The following is a 21,482-nucleotide window of genomic DNA, read 5'->3' on the forward strand; positions in this document are numbered from 1 at the left end:
GATTACACACAGAGCAGTGTTCAAACTTGTTAGTGAACCCTCACTGACTCAAAAGACGCCTGGAAAAGGATTTGGGTCAAAGGCAGCGTAGAACAGCAGAGGGCAATGCAAGCTGGTAAGCAGACAGTATGCTGTGGGATGCTTAAGATGCCTGGGTTTAAGGAGAGCGGCAATTGGGAAGAGGGACCTGTGGCAGTTAAGGGTGTGACACAAGATAAAACACAGGCCTCCTTCAAGACTGTTGCGGGTTGGGTTTGTAACCGGGCGGAAACACCAATTTAGTGTAGTGGTTTGGTCTAAAATACTCATTACTGTTTATCTTCTGTGAGATAAGAATTAGGAGAAATGCAAAGCAGGCACCAAACTTGAAAGAATATAAAGAAGTTTATTAACAGACCTAAAAGAGGGAAAAAAAAAATTATACCACCTTCAGAACTCTCCTCCTCCCCCCACCTTCCTCCCTTCTCCCATTGACAATGTAAAAAGACAACCCTTAAGATGTTCAGTCTGTTTACCACTGCCATAATAACCTTGTTCAGTCCATTTAGAAAGAGAAGTCTCTTCTTGCTCGTGCTATGAAAACATTATCACAACGAGACAGCGCCCACTTCCAAATATTGTTCAGTCCATTTAGGAAGAGGAGTCTCTCTGCTCGCGATATGAGTCCCTTCCCCCGACTTGCAGCTTTTCCTGCAACTGCTTTCGAGGGTCCACTCTTGAAGTTTTTTGGGGTACAATTTTAAGGTTGAGCCGTTCAAAAACAAAAACAGAGGCCCTTCTCCTTCCCTGGGAGCAAAGGGTCTTCCTCATCTTCATTGTTAGGACTATCACTGGGAGCATCTCTAGGAACTGAGGTTTTCTCCTTTCCCATTTGGAGCAAAAGTCCTCATCTGGTTCATCTCTCCCTGTCCAAACTTCTCATGAAATTACAGCTGCATCAGCATCTGCCTATCTCAGCACAGGTGCTTTTGCTTACGAGCTGAACACTCCACCCCCCATATCTTCATGGAATTACAACGGGATACTCTGATATATCATAGCTTCACAACAGAATTTCAGCTTTAAGCATCTCCTCTCTCTCTTCCCTCAGGTTTTCAGCTCTTCACAGCAATAAAAAGGGTTACTCTCACCTCGGCCTTGCAGCTTTGCAGCTGGAATGTTGAATCTTTCTTATCGCAGTGGAGAGGGGGGAGAGCCGAGCCGCTCCGGCTGCCCACGGCAAGGCAGTGGGGGGGGTTCCATGGCTGGAACAGGTCCATCGGCTCCAGGATGGCTGTGGCCCGGCCCGGCCTGGCCCAAGCAGGGCCTGGCCGGGACCGCTGGCCCCCGCACGGGGCCCGCAGCCACCTGTCCCAGTGCCGGAAACGAGAGAGAGCTTGGGGGGGAGTTTGCCTATTCTTAAGTGTGGATCACAGAGGCGGTCACAACTTTAAGTGGCTTAGAGAATTGTCCATATTCAAACTGGCCAGCTGATAGGTTCTATCAGTTCCCAGAGGAAGCTGTAAGCAGCCCTTAGCAAGGACATCCCTTCCGGGACTATGCTTGCTAACCTATGACAAAGACATTCATGGGAAGGACAACAATACATGTTTATCCACTCTAAACCACAGTAATCTTAAATGCTGTAGCTACCAAATCCTAAAGACCATAACCAATATGCCTGAGCATAACCATATGGAGTAAAAGAGAACCTCGCTTACAGAAAATGACTTGAAAGCAAAATTCAAGACAACAAAAGGAACAAGAGTGGAAGAGCATGGAGCAAGGGGACCAGTGACACTTAAGTTTCGGTATGCTAAGCCCGTAGTGAAACTTGGCAGCAACAGAAAAAGATGCACATCTGTTTTTCATGCACCAGTAAGAATTCCAGATGTGTCACAGTATCCATGGGAAAACTGTAATTCCTCTAATAATACTGGGTTATAAAGGTAGCAACTTCTGTTAATCCAAACTAATGAGAGAACACAAGTCACATTGTCATTTTGGAACCTTGTCCAACTAAATTGACAATAGGCTCAGGAAGTAGTTGCATCTGGATTATTCATAATATTGTCATTACAGTCTAAGACAAATCCAGACATGGACTTAGAAAAGTTTGCAGAGTAAATTCAAATGAATGCTTTACATAGATGGCAACCCCCACCTCTTCCCATATTCACATATGCATAGACCCACATCCTACCAAGGAAGCCACAATTCCAGTTAAAGACTGGCTCTTTGCTGGTGTTCTTGGAAAGAAAGCAACAGAAAAACTGGTATTACAGACCTCTTAGAAATTTCCACAAATTTTAGTGCTTTCTACAGCCTGTAAACCTGCTATTCAATTCTTCTGCATGCAGATTTGCTGTTCAGAGGTGTCTTTCCTATTGGCTTTTTGCTCCTTTTCCATTTCTGTGGAGGAGAGAGGGAATGTATACACAGAAAAACTTTCAGGAAGCCATCAGGGTTCCATATATCTTTCTGGTCTTCAGAAGACCAAACTAAAAGCAGTCATCTGGTGCAATTTGGTCGTAGCTCCAAACAGAGGCATTTATAACCTAATTTTTTGGAGTTCAGATGCCCACTAAACATACATGAGCTTATAAAACATGTATTTATTTCTCACTTTCCAAATTCTCAGAAAAACTTTTTGATTCTTCTTGCAAAACATTGTTTAAAACTTAGATTTCATTTTAATATTAGTGTTATGTAGGCTGTGCAACAATGATTCTTGCTGTTAGGGTTAGCAAGAAAATTCCATTTTGTACACATTACATGTTTTCAACATCTTTTCTGAGAAACAAAACTGAAATGACAAAACAATGACAGGCTCAAGAACAGCCACTATCCTATTTGGGGCTTAATGGTACTCCCTAGTATGGAGTGTGGGACGTTCACCTTTTTCTAATGTAAGCCTGGTTTTCCTCACTCCCCTTAAACACTGGCTGCTCTTAATAACTTTTTGTGTTACCAGAAATGCCATCCTAATCTATTAAAAAAAACATTAAATCTAATGCATTTTACAGTAAATATTGGTTTAATATGAGAAAAATGTTTCACCAGAAACAAACAAAAAAAGAAACCTCAGATAGCTCTTCTAACAGAACTGTCAAAACCAGCAACAAGCATGACATACACCTAATTCCCACTTCTAAGTGAAGGGAAGTGGAGCCCCACACTACCACTATCCAGGATGCAATGGTCAGCCTCACTGAAAACCAGACTGGAAACTCTGAACTGTCTTATAGATTGCAGTTTGTAGCGTGTGGCTCCCTAAGTTTGTGACGACCTAACTGGAGAGACAGTTCTACTGCGAGAACAGCCCTTCTCCATTCTGCAAAAGGTACATTTGCAAACAATCACTTTGATTCTGAATGGCTGTTCATTTCTTTTTAGTCAGCAACAATCAGACCAAAAAACTTAATGTGTTTGCAAGGGAACAGATCTTAGCAAAATTAATCTCATCTCCTTTAAACAATAGTCTTCGTGTGTGAACAAGAGTAGGCTTTATTATTTAGCTATTTGCCATTCATTTTCATGCCTCAAAAGCTTTTCTTCTGTCCAGAGAGCAAGAACATCACATAATTTAGGTAACCAATACACACAATGCAACAAATGGCAAACATCAAGGAAGAGCTCATGAAAAACTAGAAGGCTAAAAATTCTTTGGCAAATGCTCAAAAATAATGAAAGCGCTGAGAACAGAAGAAGGCTGTTATGGTGTCCTCAATATGTTTATGACTAGCAATTTCATAAGCTTCCTATGAGTCTGCTGAGGAGGAAATGGCAGTGTATAAACAAATCATGAAGACATGGTCTAGTGGTGGACTTGGCAGTGCTGGGTTAACAGTTGGACTTGATCTTAAAGGTCATTCCCAACCCAAATGATTCCATAACATCCTATTCCATTCTATAAAAATCTGTAGGATAACCACACTGAAATAGATACTGTGGTCTCAGTCATAGCAGACAGAAGTTTTGTTGGTTTTGTTATCTGACCTATCCTAGCTATTAAATATGTCATTCCTTCAGAAAAAGGAGTTGACATTTAGCTGCAGAGATCTGTGACTAGGAACAGGCAATAAATTAGATAAGAATGTTGGAACAACTGTAGTGAATCAGACCAAAAGACCATCAAGTCCAGTACTGTGGCCTTGGAAGCAGACATAACAGAGAGCCCAGTATGCAATAGATGGTACCCTGGAGACAAATGGGGTTAAAATGAAGGACTCACTGAAGCCTGTGAAGACTTTTTTCTAGACATGATAGAGCAAAGGTTCCAGGGACTGCCAAACAGGATGCAGTCATGCTTTGTTCTCATCAAAGGTTAAGAAAAGTGAGACTGCAAATTTGAACATCAAATAGCTTCCTGTGAGATGTGAAGTTTTGTGATACACACATCTAGAAATAAAACCCCTAAGTTTGAACTCCATGTCATCTTTAATTTTTACCTTTGGAAAAGTTACTATTCACAGTGAAAAGGAAACTTATATTTTGGAGTTCAAAATAATAAAACTATCTTCATCCTACAAAAACACCTTGTCCATGCTAAAATTAGCATGTATTGAAATTAAATTAATTAGTGTTTCAGAGTTTATATAGGAAAAGGGTCACTAATTTTCATATTGTCTTGGTGAATATAAGCTAAGAATAACCACCCTGAGCAAACTCTTGAAGAAAAATAGATGGCAATATAAAGAAGAAACTGTTCCATCTTTCCGTACATATATATATATATATCCCTTTCAGTATCTATAAACTGATGGTCAGAAATGACAGTTTCACCTCAGGAAATCAAAGTCCAAAGGCAGCTAAATGCAAAAAGATTTTCTACTCAAGTAAAAGGACTTGAGTTCAGGTCCCAAACCACTCACATGTACAAAGGTATAGTTAGCTAACCAGGTTTGAAATTATCTATAAACTCTGGACTGTATTTGATTAAATAAATAGGCATTTTGGTCAAAAAGACATCTGAATAATAGACATGTTCTCTGGGTTCAAGCAATCAGTGTGCTGTGAGATGATCACATTTTCAAAACATTATAAGGAAGGTGCAGTAACCAAGTAGTGAAGATGGCATATAAAACCAGGTCTGAAAAGTGGGAAAGATAAAAAAACATACACAGATGCCAACTGAAATAAACAAACACACAAATAAATAAAAGATCAAAGTCCTATAACCAGGGACTATAAATACAACTTTTTGAGTATACTATCTGCTTTAAAGTTCAGAGTGTGTAGTGGTTTTCATTGTTCTACTTGAGATGACCCCCAGATGCCTGATTTTCAGACCACAAAGCTCAATTATTTTCTATCATAACACCTTGAGATCATAGCATTTACTAAAAAAAACCCCACAGAAACACTTATTGGAATAATGTGTCATTTTGCATTATATATTTGTTGTCACTGTCATAGATCAGTTGAGAAAAAGAAATGACTTCTTCAAGTTAAGGTTTTGTAACAGATGCTTCTTTTAAGTAGATCATATTGATACTCCCAAGGGAAACAATAACTCTAATTCTGCAAAGTGTTGCTTGTGGCTACAGAGTGGGCACCACTAAGGAGAAATGACAGCAGTAAAGCAGTAACAAGAGCAGTTAGCCCCTTTCCCAAAGAACTATATGGCAGTTAAAAAATCTCCCTATTTTTAGGATTCTTCTTCTCCTGGTAAAGGTTTTTACTGATTTTTTTCATCCATTTTTTTAAATGCAGCACAAATGGACCTACTACAAAGTAAGCTGTCACAGAAAGAAAAACAGGTATTCTACAGAGAGATGATAGAAAAGATAAATTTTTTAAAAGGCACATAGGGATTTAATTACTCACTTGCCATTAAAATCTTTGTAAGAGGTGTCATTGCTTCTACAGAAAAGTGAAAATATACGCTGTTGTAAAGAAGATGTTATGTCTCCCAGATGAACATCAAATTTTAACAATATAAATATATCATCACATTACCTGGGCCAGAATAACTAAAGAGCTCATTAAAGTCTGGATCTGCATGGCTGGGAAGCAGCCTTGCTGAAAGGGATCTGGGGGTCCTGGTGGACAAGCTGGCAGGGTCAGCACTGCACTGCTGCAGCAACAAAGGCACTGGATCCTGGGCTGCATCTGCAGGGGCATTGCTGGCAGAGACAGAGACATCACCACCCCACTCTGCTCAGCCTTTGTCAGGCTGCACCAGAGCACCGTGCCCAGCGCTGGCCCCCACTGCTCAGGAAAGACACAGATAAACTGGAGTGTCCAAAGAAAACACATGAAGATGATCACAGGGCTGGGAAACCTGCCCTGTGAGGGAAGCCTGAAGGAGTTAGGCCTTTTCTCCCTCAGAAGAGGGACCTAAGGGAGGAAACTCATCACAGTATTCCAGTACTTAAAGGGCAGCTACAAACAAGACAGAGGCTCTTGGAGGACACAAGAACATGACAAGGGGTGATGGGTACAACTTGCATCAGGAAAGGTTTCACCTCAACATAAGAAAGAAATTTTTTACAGTGAGAACAATCAATCACTGGAACAACATCCCTAGGGTGAAGTCCCCATCAGTGGAGGTGTTCAAGCAGCCCTTGGACAGGTTGCTCAATAATGTCATCTGGGCACAAAAAGTTGGACCAGCTGTTGTTCTGAGATCCTTTACAGCCTCAAAGGTTGTTCTATGATTTTATGACTTTTGATAACTTTGTTCTAATCAGTTTTTGTCATTTTAGATATTAAAATAATGGTGAAAGGCTTGACCAGTATTAGAATATTAAGCTAAATGCCAAGAATCATCTTACTCATCTAGGAAAACTATATCTCAGCAAGAAATTTCCAGGGCCTTTTGCTTTATGGTATGGAGATTTTGCAGGAGGGAAAAATGGGATCTCAGAAATACATCTCTTCCCATCTTCCTTCTCAGGGTTGATTCTTTTTCCTGGAACAAAGTTCCAAAGTAGATAAAAATCAGGTCTTTCTTCAGGAAAATGATCACTTCAATCCTTCCAAGTTCTGCCAGGTGGAGAAATGCCTGTACATTCTAATCCACTTTTATTTATACCACTTTCCCCTTTCTTTTTATTGATGCAATCAAATAGGTCACATGGTAGGACTAAGCAACCTCAGATTATTTTCCCTTGTTTTCCCTCCTTGTTTTCCCTCCTCCATTCAAAACTAATGTTTTTGCCTCTCCTCTCTTCTCTTTTCAAAATACTAAAGCAAAACCACAATCCAATATAAATATGGAAATTGTTTTGTGAAAAGTTCAGATTATTCAATATAAAGTCTTTGAAGAGGATTATTTGCATTGAATTACTTTTACACTAGTTCAGACTTAAAAGAGGTATTTGAACAGAAAAGGCTGTCGCAAATTCCTCTCTGAAGAATTGGCATTTTTTCCAAAATACTCTATGTCTCATATGAAAGGAAGCTGAAATACCATGAAACATTTAGTTTATGGATTTATTTATGACAGGAAACGCATTCTTCCTTAGGGAACTAAACTATTCTGAAACTGTTGAACAATGTTGCTGAACTTGTCAGCTTCAAACAGAAGGCCAAGGATAATCCTCCAGCATCCACCCCCCATCTGAACTGTTCCCTCAAATATAGCACAGTGTAATGACTCACTGTTTAGCTCAGAATAATGACAACAGTTGTGCCATAGAGTTTTTTAACTAGTGCTTAAAACTGCAGACTTTCTTCTCTGAGCTGTGCATGTCAGAGAGAACGGGGGAAGCCAAGTAGCAAACGGCCAAATGCACTTTCTTCTTAAACTTGCAGAACAGAGCAGATGCTGGCAGCTGCTTCTGAAAATGCTGTAACTGTGGATGCCAGAGTATTGAGCCAGATCTGCATAAAGGTTAACATTTCTACAGGATTACCCAGTGGGGCTGAGAAAGACACTGATCTCCATGAGACAAGCCACGAGCAGCTCCTCTGGGACTCAGTGCAAGGCTCTGCTTGCAATCCAGGGTCAGGAAAGACAAGGACAACTGAGGTGCTCTTCACTGCATCATGAAAAAGCTTTGCATCTTTCCTCCAGTGAGCATAAGCCTCCCAGAAAATTTATATTAAAGGGACGAGAACTAATAGGTCGTGGAGAGGAGAACTATGCCCTTCAAATATGTAAAGGAAGTCATACAGTATAAAATAGTGCAGGCAGCTCAGATCTATTTTTTTTGCTTTTTGTATTTCCAGTTACACCTTATCCAAAACTACTCATGCAGTAGCAGACAAGGGAGAGGGAAGAAGCAGTAGAAGGGACGAGGCCCTTTCTTGAATCTTTTTCTCCAGACTGCATCTGGATGAAAGAAGAAGGAGCTATGTTAGCACTGTCACCTAACCCATGGGCGCCCAAGCTGCATTATCCGGGATATATATATATGTGTTACTTTAGCACACTGCAGATATAATACCATCTCTTTCTTCTAGTGGAGGGCCAAACCAAAGGACGAGGTAGATTTGCCCTACTCACTGCCAAAACCTACAATTTATGGTACACTGTGACTCCAGATAAAGTAAACCATTTGGATTAGGTGACTAAACTGTTTGGACCCTTGGAAGAGAGACAGAAACTGGGTATCAGTGATTTAATGGTAGTTCTGAAACAACAATATTGTCCAGTTTAGAAAAGACAATGTACATAACTGAGATTACAATAGTAAATAAATATCACTAGCTTCCTTATTTTCAAGCAGGCAGACCACAAAGCAGGTGCTGACAGCTCAGCCACTGAGGAAAGGCAGATACTGTAGCAATGCAGCACACGTAGCAGCCACCTGAAAGCATCTCAGCAGCAGGAAACACAGACACTGAGATAGCAACCTCCTCTACAGCTTCAAAGGGCATGGCATTTTCATCTCTGCATCTCCCTCTGAGGCCTCTGGGATCACCTGTGCCTATTAACCCAGTGAGGTAGCAATTCAAGCCTAGCATTTTCTGGTCATGCTTACTGCGTAAAAGCCAATCAAGCATTATTTTTATGCATAGCCTGTGCTTGTTTCTGAGTGTATTACTGCTTATCTTCTGTGAGTCCTTGTAGGTTTGTGTATTCTCATATCACTACTTTTATCAATTTTTGTGTAATATTTTTCATCTCTTCTCCATCTCAGGAGATAAGAAAAAATACTCTTGTAGTATGGTGGAAACCTGACTTTTTAAATTTTCTATGACAGGAAGACATACTGATGGAAGAAGAGAACATATGTTGGGGTCCCTCCCCCGCCGTGTAGCCCTGGGAGAGGGGCCCTGAGGGCACAGACACGGGGTTTCCCTGTCCCTGCTCAGCCTCGTTCCCATTGGTTGGTTTGTGTTCCCTGCGCGGGCAGAAGGACCCTTGGTCCCGTGACTGGAACAGTTCCTCCGCTGAGCCCCGGCCATGCGGCTGGAGAAATAAACATCTCTGAAACATCTAGCAAGAATCTGTCTGTCCATATATATTTCCTTTCCACGGGACTCCTGGTTTGATATATGCGTGTTGCAGTATCCCCACTGCAACAAATGGTGGAGAATTGAGAGCAGAACGATCCCCGATCCCTAAGCGACTGATTTGTGTGAGTAAACCCTGGAAACTTTGGATTCCTCTTCTTGGTTTTGCTTTGCTATTCCATATCTAAACTATGGAGGAACAGTGGGAAGACTCTTGGCTCTCCGAGCCGCATATGGACATTTATCTTAAACTTAAAACGATTCTTGAACAACGATTTGTAAATTTTAGCTTGATTCAAGCTCAGAAAGAACTGAAACACTTCCTGGCATGGTTGTTTAAGAACTTTTTCTATGTTTCTTGGGATTTAATTCTTACCAAGGGCTTTTGGAAAACCGTTTGGACACAGTTAATATTTGAGTCAAAATATATGCCGATGGAAGAATATTTTCGTGAATATTATTTAATTACCGAGACTGCTGAGCAATGTCAGCTGTGTCCTGGCGAAGGGAAGCCTGGCGCAGGGACTGTGCGGCCCAGGCCACGTGCACCGAGCGCTCTCCGAGCAGCAGCGAGGCAGTTCCCGCGCGCGGGCGGAGCCACGCGAGCCGCAGTGTCGGTGGTGGAGCGAGGCGCGGCGGGACCCGGCGGTGCCTGCCCGGCCGCGTGCAGCGTGTGGTGGAGCGAGCCCCGGGAACGCCCGACCGAGACGGAGCCGCGCCGAACCGAAACACGCGCTGGAGCAGGGCGCGGGGGAGTCGTCGCCCGGGGGCCCGGCCGAGACGTGGATGCAGCGCTCAGCATTGGCAGCGAAGCTGCGACCAGAGGAGGCGACGCACGGAGAACTGAGCGGCGCGGCCCGGCCCGGCCCGCGCAGCCCCGAACGCGACCCCGGGAAGAGCGCGCAGGCACCAGCAGCCCCGACAATTCCAACACGGGAGCGACCGAAGGAGAGAGCAAAGACGCAGCAAGACAGAAAACAGCAGCCACTCGGAAAAAGGAAAAGATCATAGGAACTAAGATCTTAGGGATAGTAAAATGGTATAATGTTAAGCAAAATTATGGTTTTATAACAAGGTGTGACAACCAGCAAGACATATTCGTGCATAGAACTGCTATTAAAAAGAATAACCCTGAAAAATGCATCCCAAGCTTGGGAGATGGAGAGGTGGTGGAATTTAATATTGTACTAGGGAGAAAAGGGTTACAAGCATCGCAGGTCACTGGGCCTGATGGTGTTCCTGTAAAAGGCAGTATATATGCAAAAAATCGTAGTCATGTTAGACAGTATCTCTATTGTAAGTCCCCCCTACAGTCTCCCTTTCCTAATCCCACCTTTCCCTTTTACCCTATGTCCTATTACCCCCAGTGTATTCCCAATCCGTTTTTTCATCCATGGTTTCCCTCACAAAACCATGCTTTTGCCAATTGTTTCCCCAAAAATCCCTTTCCAATGCCGAGTGGGGGATGAAAAGGGGGAGGGAAGAAGTTAAACCCTCTCCTGCCTCAGTTTCCCCACAAAGCATGCTCAGAGAATTCTGTCTCCCTTCTGTCAGCCCTAAGATGTTCCACAGAATCTGTTTGGACATTTAAAGACTCAGGAGGGTGGCTTGTTTTGTTTTGAAACTGTTCTTGTTATGTTTATCCAGTTGTTTTCATTCTCCTTTTATTAAAATAAAACGGGTGAGGTGTTGGGGTCCCTCCCCCGCTGTGTAGCCCTGGGAGAGGGGCCCTGAGGGCACAGACACGGGGTTTCCCTGCCCCTGCTCAGCCTCGTTCCCATTGGTTGGTTTGTGTTCCCTGCGCGGGCAGAAGGACCCTTGGTCCCGTGACTGGAACAGTTCCTCGGCAGAGCTCCGGCCATGCGGCTGGAGAAATAAACATCTCTGAAACATCTAGCAAGAATCTGTCTGTCCATATATATTTCCTTTCCACGGGACTCCTGGTTTGATATATGCGTGTTGCAGTATCCCCACTGCAACAAACATACATTTGGGACTTAGGAGAAATAAAATTTTGCTACTCAACTACCCTGGATTCCCTAGCTCAATTCTTTAAACATTCATGAATTATTTCAAATTATATGGTTTTATGTCTCTACTATATATAAATATATAACATCATTGTACATGCTGCAATTCTAACTTTAGATTTTTGTCCCTTCTTCCCTTCATAAAGATGCAGCAATATCAACCTTCTGAAATGCTGTACACACCACAGATTTAATTATTTATTCACCTGGTGGGTTGTGTTTCTACTGTTATTATTGCTTATTTTTTGTCTGCACAAAGAGTCAACGTACAATAACAACAACAGAAAATTTCGGCTTCAGCATGGGAGTCCTGCACTGACTGTAACAGTCAAAGCCAGAATGTGAAGTTCTGGCAGCTGCAAAAAATGTCCCAACCCAAGCCCAGGGGCAAAACAGTATCATAGGATATCTTCCATCCTAGATAAATGAGAATGCAGTGGTCTTTTTCTTCATAAAGAACACAAGTTCAATGCTTTACTCTCTTTAAAGTTCTGGGGTTTTTTTCCCCCAGGTCATTTTCCCAGTAGCTACTGGTATTTAGTACTCTGAAGCCAGTTTTGATCAGTAATTTAACAAAATCTGGTGGATATGCCTGATGATTTTTTTTTTTTTATCATAAAGCGTTCTCAGCCAAAAAGTGTTTTCTATGGAAAATTCCCAACCAGTTCTACTATGAGCCAGACATCTGGAGTATTAGTTGGAGGCGTTTGTGTCTGGAATGACTGCTGAACCGTGAGAGATGTCACACCGTGACCTTAAAGCTAACCCCACAACCCAGCTGCATATCCTGTGGCCCCTGCAGGGACCTAAACCTTGAAATCCTTGCTGGTTTTCCCTGCGCATGTGCTTATAGCACCTAGAGAAGGAAATGAAAGTATCTGCTCACTGTGAGACACCAGGACAAAGCTACAAGTTAGGTGCAGCCATCATAGCAAGGTTTAGTCTCCCTTGAGGAACAGGAAATACGACTGAATTACAGAGGCGTTTCCATATGCAGCTAAATCTACATACTGTGAGTCACAAAGAGCTGTGAACATGTAGTAATCACTGTGAACTAATAAACAGTGGGAAAGTTCACAAGCTGCCCTGGATAACTGCCCTGGTTTCTACAAGTATGCTTTATCTCTGCCACAGGGACAAGTATAGATGGAATGGCACTTGTGTTTCCTATTTGCCACAGAGGAACATCAGAGAACACATGGCATGAGAGTAGAATGGCTGGGTCTAATGACAAAACCTCTTCTCAGCTGATCTTCACATTATTCATTAACTCCCTGCTTGTCTTTTAGGTCTCTTTCTCCCAGCAGTCAGAAAAAAAAAGAAATCATAGCTTTCTAATTTATTCAAATTGGGCTTACACTGGGTTACCAATCCCAATATCATGCCTCTGCCTGGACAGGCGGATCCTTATGTTGTGCAGAGTCAAGTCCTAGTAGCTTTGAAAATCTACCTTTGTCATCCTCTGCAGACTTTACTAAGAACTGTGTGCCATCTGAAAGAATGACCAACCCTTTGGGAAACTTCCCTCTTCAGCAGACTAAGTGCCAGTCTAATTTTTCAGACCAGATTCTCACACGAAGCTGCTGCTGTGCACCCACTAGTCCTGTAAACCCCACTTTGCCTTGTTGCTGCAACACATGCAGTAACGCTGTCCTACAGTGGGTGTAACATATGACTGTACATGACAAAATTCCTTCAAAAGAAAAGAAGTTGCAAATAATGGGTGTGGTTTTGGGTTTTTAAAGATGATTATTAAAATCACACAAAAGGAAGAAATTGAGTGAAAATGACTAGAGGGCTGAGGAAAATGAGTTTTCCCTTAGAGTAGTTTAAGGAAACTTGCAATTTCCCACATGCCTGGGGATATGTGCTTCAATCAGCTCCTCTCATTTTGCATTTCCAAAGGCACTGGGCTAAGCTGAGGAAGTGCAATTGTGAACTATCCCAAGTCCAGGGAATTGTCACCTAGGATGACTTTGCCTCACCATCTCCCAAGCATGCTGTCAAGAAAAAGTACCAAGCTTCCCTGACATGCAGCTCTGAATGCTCCCCAAAGCTGCTGAGATGCTCTAATGCTGGTAAACCTGTGAAACTACAAGCTCTTGAAAGTCTCTTAATGCACAGGTTTCTTTTGTGGAACTGTTTCTGATTTTTACCTTTAACACAAGGATATTTCTAATTTCAAGTTCTGCAGGCTGCAGTGGGGTATTCTATACCTTCTAGAGTCTGATGTAGACATTAGGTACAAGGCAAAGTTGCTAGGAGACCACAGATGGAGCAAGGAGCATTGCAGTAACGCAGCAGCTTTTCACACAGGGCTGATGAGAACGCCTGCATCAGCAGTCAGCCCTTCACAACTTGAAACAAACCAGACAACCTTTTGCTGCTTACGTAAAGATGCACATTTGGTGAGGACCATTAAATTGCTATAAAACAAGCACACCACAACCTGAATAATAAGCAAGGCAAGAAACACTGAAAAGGATTACACAGATAACACTTGCTACTCTCCCTCATTTTTGGGAATGGCCCCTTCACTTAGAAAACAAAAATCCCATTTATACAAACACATGTTGGCGCTTCCTACTTGTGTCCTGGGCCCAAGTGGCATATCACTGAAATACAAAGGGGAATACTTAATGAACCAGCAGAAGATACTGTGCACTCTAAAATTCATTGCCCATTTCCAAGTTATTTAGAAAAGTGTGTCACTCACTGTCGCCATAAGCCATTACAATCCACAGAGCCCTTTTGACTCTTCTGTGCCCTTACTCATGAGTCAGAGTTCACGCTAATTAAAATTTACCACTTGGCAAGCAGAGATTAGAGGTTTATCAAACTCAGGCTTTCATTGTTCCAGTCATTCCATCACAGGTATTTAAATAGACAACATAAACCAAAACTAATGGAGCTGCATGGCTGTAAGGTCACAGATCTTAGACAAGCTAATGGTCCCACCCATAAAGCATTATTTGTCACCTGTATATGGAAAGTTGAAGTATAGAAAATCTGGATCACATCTAAAATTCAAATGGAAAAGCTGTGACTGAACAAAGCCGTGAAACTGTGCTTCAGTTCAGTTCCTTCCAGTGGGATCATCCATCTTGAGAGGTCATTAACCTGTTCACTGCTGAGGTAGAACTTACCTGACAAATATTAATTCATATATTTCATTATAGACACTGAAAGAATATCAGATGAATACAGACTAAATTTATTCTCTTCATTTAAGAGGGAGCTACAGTAGCAAGTTTAGCTGTACCTGTTCACATTGTCAGTGTTTGAAATTAGATGATGTTAATGCCTACACTGTTTGAGTGCAGCTTACAAATCCAATAATAAAATAGCTTTGGCAATGGACATCTGAAAGTTAGAAGCTTCAAGTGTGTCAAGTATTCCATCTTGATAACAAAGAAACAACTGAGCCAAGTACCAGATTATGTGCTGTGCAAACACAAGGTCCCATCTACCTCACCTGAGAATAAATGAAGCCAGTATCAGCTAGAAATTTTCTGCACTACTCTATTTAGAGTACTTCACATACCAGGCATTAGAAAGTGAGCAAAAAGAAAGGTGAGGGTATGTATTTGCTTCAGTTTGTGATTACAGTATTTACAGGTCTAATTCTCATGTTATGGTAACATAAATAATTTGAAAGATACATGACATTTTTCTGCTGTAGCAAAACATTTTACAACGTGTTTCGAATTGCTGTGGTAGGGCTTAACCTTTATGTTTTAGACAAGAACACCTGCACACAACTAATCTAGATAATTGTAGTTAATTTCAGCAGCTTCATGTAAATCATTTACTTTTCCTCTGTGAGTTCCCAGCTCTTATCTCTTCATGACCCTATTACACACACCTTCATACACCACAAAAATAAGCAGATAATTTTCTCTCGGGAAATCTCATTAGTAGAAACTAGGTATGTTTTGCCACAGCAGCCCTTTTGAAAAAAAAAACTGAAAAGGAGGTCTTTGTCTTTCTTTGGGATATACACTGCACATTGATTAATTAGGTAAGATTTGAAGCATGATAAAAAGTTATCCCAGCATTAACATTCTACAGGAATCCTGTATCTGCATTGCAACCTTTCACTGAAGGTCGATGGCCTGGAGAATTCTTCTTACAGTATTATCTCTAGCTATTAAAATTAATGTAATTCCACTTTATCTAAAAAAAAGTAGTAAAATATGAAGCACATCCTAAACTCAAGTAACACTCACTTAAATGTAGGAGGCAATTTTAAGTCAATATTTTCAGACTAAAGTCATAAAGCACTATATATAATTAGTTGTACAAAATGTAAATCAAAGGAGTGCTTCCAGACTAAAATTCTATGCTGAAAGGATAAAAATGTATATCAAATTCTACACACAGTGTCTGCAGCAAAAGTCCCTCTTTTGTACTAAGGCCTTGGCTCATTCTAAAGTAATGGGATTTTGCCTCTAGTAGAACTAAGTTTAAAAAAATCACACAGGGACTTGAAGCCTTCTCCATCACTCACAGGGGGATGATCGGCCCATTTTCTGTTACAAATAGTTCTTTCTAGGAGGGCAGGCTGTGTTCCAACACTGGCGATAGGATTTGTGGGTTTTGCCACAATACAGTTCGCTCTCTCTCTGCAAAACAACAGTTTCTCATTACCCTTTGAGTCACAGGCTTTTCACCCAGGTATAAGGAGTGCAGGCACAGAGTCTCCATCCTGCTCATGCATTTGTGCTGCCTCTGGCTCTGCTGGAAGTACCAAATGCCTGAGTATATGTCAGCTGCACACCATGGTGCTCTCATCAGCCTGCTATGAGCTCTAAGAGCAGGGAGCGTCATCTGGATATAAACCAGACCTGCTTCATACACCTGGCCACCATCCTGAGGTCCATCACTGCTTACTGCCCCCACGAGCATTGCTCTAAGGGGCAGATTTTTCATAAAGTGCACATGGTTGTACAAACAAGTTATTTTTGTGATCTCTACAATGAAAACCTTCATACGATAACTGAGTACGCAGACAGCAAGCCTCATTTGCTCATCTGCTAATGCACTTTATAGGTGAAAATCTTATCCTAAATTCCTGTTTATGTGATATGGTATTTTTTAAATTTATTGATTTACTTTTTCATCCTAACTTTTTGAGACTTTGTGTCACTTGATAAGATATCCACTGCTATCACATTTCAAGAACTACAAAAAGTAAATCCTTATATTCTGGTGAATTCAGCCTTGAGATGACAACAAAATATATCCATCAAAGTATTTATATAAAATACATATATTCTATAAACCATGATCATAAAGTTAGACATATCAAACTGAGTAACCATCAGTAATGTAACAGAACAGTGTTGTTTACTCCTGAGATCAGAAGGCAGGGACCTCCTATTTGTAGGAACTATGTTTTGAAAAATTGCCTTCTCTGACTTTTTCAAAATGGCTTTTACACTGCTCTGAAGAATAAAGTCACAATTCAGTCACAGCAAATCATGAAAGATGTCAAAGTTATTAAATGTTGGGCATGAGGAAAGGTGCCCTTTGATTTCAGATTCTTTTCAAATACCCAAATACTGATGAAGGTTTTTCAGCATAATAGAACAAAATCTGCATTAGGATTTTTTATCCTACACACTTGTCAAGGACTCAGAAAATGTGACTTATACTTGTTAACATGAATCACAGATAAGAATTAAGGTCAAAATACAGTCAAAACCCTGCATTTGTTTTGCCAGGTGTATCAACAAGACCGTTCAAAGCACCCACAATACAGTACAATTGAATTTGCTGTTTAAAAGTCAGGCCACATATAAATACCCTATAGACTACATTGTGTACTTTGTTCTTAATGTTAATTAATATTTATAGATTTTATTGACAAGGCTTAATTGCAAAGTCTGTCACGCCAAGGTTCTGAGCTGAGTCCGTAGTAATTTTTACAGATACTTAGGGGTTTCTTGAATGCCAAGTAAGTCCATGTCCTGACTGCACACAGGACAACTTAAAAGTTAAGCATTTATTTAAGAGCATTTTCCAAGAGCTTAAACACATACAGGCTTGGGGCCATGACCACTTTCCTGTGAAGCTCATTCGAGCGCTTGACCACATTTTCCTTATATCCAACCTGAACTTCCCCTGATGCTGCTTTAAGACATTTTTATGCAAATGGAACTTTTGCTAATGGGAATCTGTGGCACGATGGGCCCCTTCATGGTTTTTTTTAGGGAAAAACTGCCAACTAACAAAAGTAGGGGTCACTCTAGCCAATTTAACATTGGCTGGAAGGCAAAAGTCATGCCAACTGTATTTAGAAATAGTGAGTACGCTTCTAACTGTGATGATCATTGACATAGCCACTAGGAAAAACTATGCATTCCTTGCCATTTGTAGCAGGACTCATGTGACAGAGTGTAGAAGCTCACAGCAAAGACATCCACATTTAGGTTAGGTCCGTAGATTTTCCTTACAGACAACTGAAAAAGCACACGTTTTTAGGGCATGATTCATCTCATCCTAGAGTAGACACCTAAACTAGGACAAACTAAAGTAGACTTCTCCCAAAGTCCTTACTGCAATAGTTTACAGGGTAAATATATCCATGTGAGATTTTAAAACAAATCAGAATATGCCTCTATGAAAGATGAGCCTTATTTCTACGCACAATTTTAGGTTACGTACAAAGGTAACAACATTCTACAATATCACCATCCCTCCTGCCCTGAAATCTATTACACCTAAAGCTGAAGACAGGACAATTAAGAAATTATGATGAGCTTCTCAGTACCTCTACTTTCAGTTTAAGTATGATGAACTGACTTTTTTCTTCTGAATTCTAAAGGAAGTTTATTAGCATTTTTTGAAAATATTTGGTTATTCCCAGCATTTTATTCTACACATTTTTCCTCTGAAATGTCTTTATAGTCTTTATTTTACAGGTTTTCTTATTCAGACAGTGAAAATATGAGGACTTTTCTGAAAAGTAATGCGTGGTAATGAAAACAGTCACAAAAAGTGAGTCTCAGAGTAAAACATACACCTTCAAAATTTCCCTACAATTGCAGCAGTGACTCAAAAGAAAGTGAAAATATGAAGAGGCTCTGGAAGACAGCTCTCCCAGCATGTACCAGTGTAGTTACCACATATTAATCAGCTATAGTTATTGGAAAAATAAATAAAATCAATCAAAAATGTATATTTTAGTAGCACTAAATTAACATCTGTTTGAAATAGTCATACATCAAAACTGAAAATGCTATGCCTTATGGTATCTTCAGGCAACCTTTGTCTTTTAATGCTTATTTTGTGTTCAGTGAATGTTCACATGAAGCTTTAAAAGAATTTTCTTCAAGATCCATAGTCCAACACTTTTTTCAGAACGATATTCTTTTGAATATGTTGGTATAGGATCTAAAGAAGCAGAACAGCAGAGGAACTTGATAATGTTACAAAAGGACATCTGGTTTTCCCCCTCCTGCTACCTCCTGTACCAAACCAGGGGAAGGAAATGGCATAGCATGGGAAGGAAGCATATTAACAATGAGGAAGAGCAGGCAGTCTACAGATCCTTCTTTTATGCAGGTTTACACCAACTTGGAAAAGAGGCATGTGGCCCATCAGAGCTGCAGACATATTGATGCAGCTGTAAATTCTCTAGTAATAAACAGATTTCTACAGACAGAACACAATGAAATGAATCAGGTCTGTGTATCACTGACTAGCTGGTAATGAAGAGCAAAGGGGGTTACCTTAATAGGGCTTCCATCTGGAGTGAGAACCTCTTCTGAAAGCTCCATCATCTTCAGTGCCATCAGGGCAATGGCTTTGGCATGACTAAGGCTTTTCTTATGGAGCCCTGCTGCAACACAGTACGCATCACCTATTGTTTCCACCTGCAGCAATCAGACAAACCGAGTGTCACAGTATGATAATGAGAGCAGAACCCCGCCATTAGGGCTGCAATCAAATACTGTTGCTTAAAACATGTGAGTAAAACATCCATAAATAAGCAATTAGACAAAAGAGCATAATTACCTGAGTCTGCAAACAGGTGCAGTCAAAACCCGACATGAAACAGCACAGTGGTTTATCACCATTATAACCAAAGAAGATCATCTAGAACAGTGTATGGCATCAGCTGAGATATGACAACATTTTCCCACAGCAGTAACACAGAAAATTGCATTTTCCTAAGTAAGAAATTGCTTGCAGCTTCATTTCATACTATCCTGGCTGAGTTTGCTGTTGGGTAAGAATAGTGCTGCAGAACTGTAATTCATAATTAGTATTTGATATGCTAGAAAATTTTATCAGGAAGCAAATTAGAAAAAGCAAAACATCACCATAAAAAACAGTGAAGACTATCTAACTCCTCATTAGTGGGTAGCTTTTCCTGGTATAATTTACAAACAGATGCTACTGCTACAGACTTCTGACTGCACCTTTCTCCCTTATTTTCAAATAAGAATTGGCGTCTCTCTCTACTATGCAGGCTATCTTACTCTGCATTCCCTACCTGCAGGCATGAAGTTCAGCAGACTGATCCCTCTGGTCTCTTCAGGCAGGCCTTACTGCTCTCTTATCCTGATTTTCTTTAAAAAGACCTGCCCCCCAGGAGGAAATGGGAGCAAAATGAATTGCAGAAGCCCTCTGGCTCTGGATAAAGGCAGCCTGAGAAACACTGCAGACCTCAAGGTCTGCAGCTTTATTTACAGCATTGTGTTTTGCAGTCTGTTTGCTCACACATCGTAACATTCTCGCACAAAATCCATTAACACGGGCCCAAACAGACCTCAAGCATTAGTTTAGGTTTTGTGACATAACTAATCTGGCTTTCACCCTGCACACAACAGTACAAGAATGCCAGAAAATGCTTCAGCAAAGACCAGGGTGAGAAGAAAGCAAGCACTGAGAAAGGAGTTATTCAGAGAATAAATATAGCTGATTCTTCTCTCTGCAGAGAATCTACTAAGTAGTAGACCTGGACCTTCTCAGATTAATTTCCAGTCTTGATAAATTGGAAATAGTATCTCAATACAAATAGTACCTGAAAAAAGTAAGCATTACATGTAAATGTACCCAGACCATGAACCGAGAACAGAAGTAAGAGCTAATACTTCCCAAGACCAAACTTAATCTGCTGCAAGCCCACTGTGAAGTTTGCCACCTTAACCTTTCTGGCCGATTGTGCAGGAGGACATAAATACAGATAAGAAGCTGAGGGTTTCTCATGAGCTGAGACAGCCATTAGAGCTCCTTCGATGCCTTTGAAAGCTCCTAATAGCACTTGGATGTAGAACAAAACATGTAGGAGCAATCCATATTGCTGTCTGCCTGCCTGTTTTACCCAAGCCATATCTCAGGGTGTCTGTCCACAAGAAGCAGACACTACCAATGCCCTGCAGTTTAGGAGGTTGTTTTTCCAAAGGTAAATGGATGAGCAAGTATATTGCAATGGCTAGTGAAAATTGTAGAAACTGGGCAAAAAAATAAGCACAGTGAGAAGAAGTATCAGAAGTTAAAAAGACAGTTTGGAAGAAATAGATGGTAAAAAATTCTCTAAATTGGAAGGAAGAATTAGCAGAAATCCATTGTCATTCTTGAAAATCATGAATAAACATCAGTAGGAATAGATTCAAAGGGGTTACTACAGAAAGAGTTGCGTCTGTGATGCCAAATACAAAAATTAAATACAAATTCTGCTCCTTGTTGAATGACCTAATTTCAGAATGACTTTTCCACTAAAGTTGGTTGCATAGATCTGGGATCATATACTGTTCCAGCAGTGTTTAGACAAAACTACTTTTGTTAGCTTCTTCCCCCTTGGAAATTTCCATAGCTGTAGTTTAACAGCTAAATTCACACACTGAATATACTGCACTACCAGAAAAATGGAACTGAAGCTGCCTCATGTTAATCTTTATATAAAAATAAAAATGATAATAACACCATTACTCTTTAAAGTGCTTGTCGCTATGGAGTTCATCTGACAGCAATACTGGAGAACCAGGGGAAGGACTAGGACTGCTTAGCCTGACCTGGTAGTTTAAACTGGATGTGATGAGTACTGACAAGGCT

The 21,482-nt window shown here is 40.8% G+C and overlaps 1 protein-coding gene across 1 annotated transcript in view; it reads right to left on the reverse strand.

Annotated features, from left to right (window-relative positions):
* The window catches only part of GUCY1A2 (guanylate cyclase 1 soluble subunit alpha 2), a 159,769-nt gene that overhangs the window by 44,519 nt on the left and 93,768 nt on the right, over nucleotides 1–21,482 (reverse strand). Inside the window, exon 6 of the mRNA XM_032099297.1 lies at nucleotides 19,154–19,297. Within this exon, the coding sequence (XP_031955188.1) occupies nucleotides 19,154–19,297 (144 nt within the window). The remainder of the gene's footprint in view (nucleotides 1–19,153; nucleotides 19,298–21,482) is intronic.

This window comes from Corvus moneduloides, chromosome 2 (assembly GCF_009650955.1).
Source record: "Corvus moneduloides isolate bCorMon1 chromosome 2, bCorMon1.pri, whole genome shotgun sequence".
NCBI lineage: Eukaryota > Metazoa > Chordata > Aves > Passeriformes > Corvidae > Corvus > Corvus moneduloides.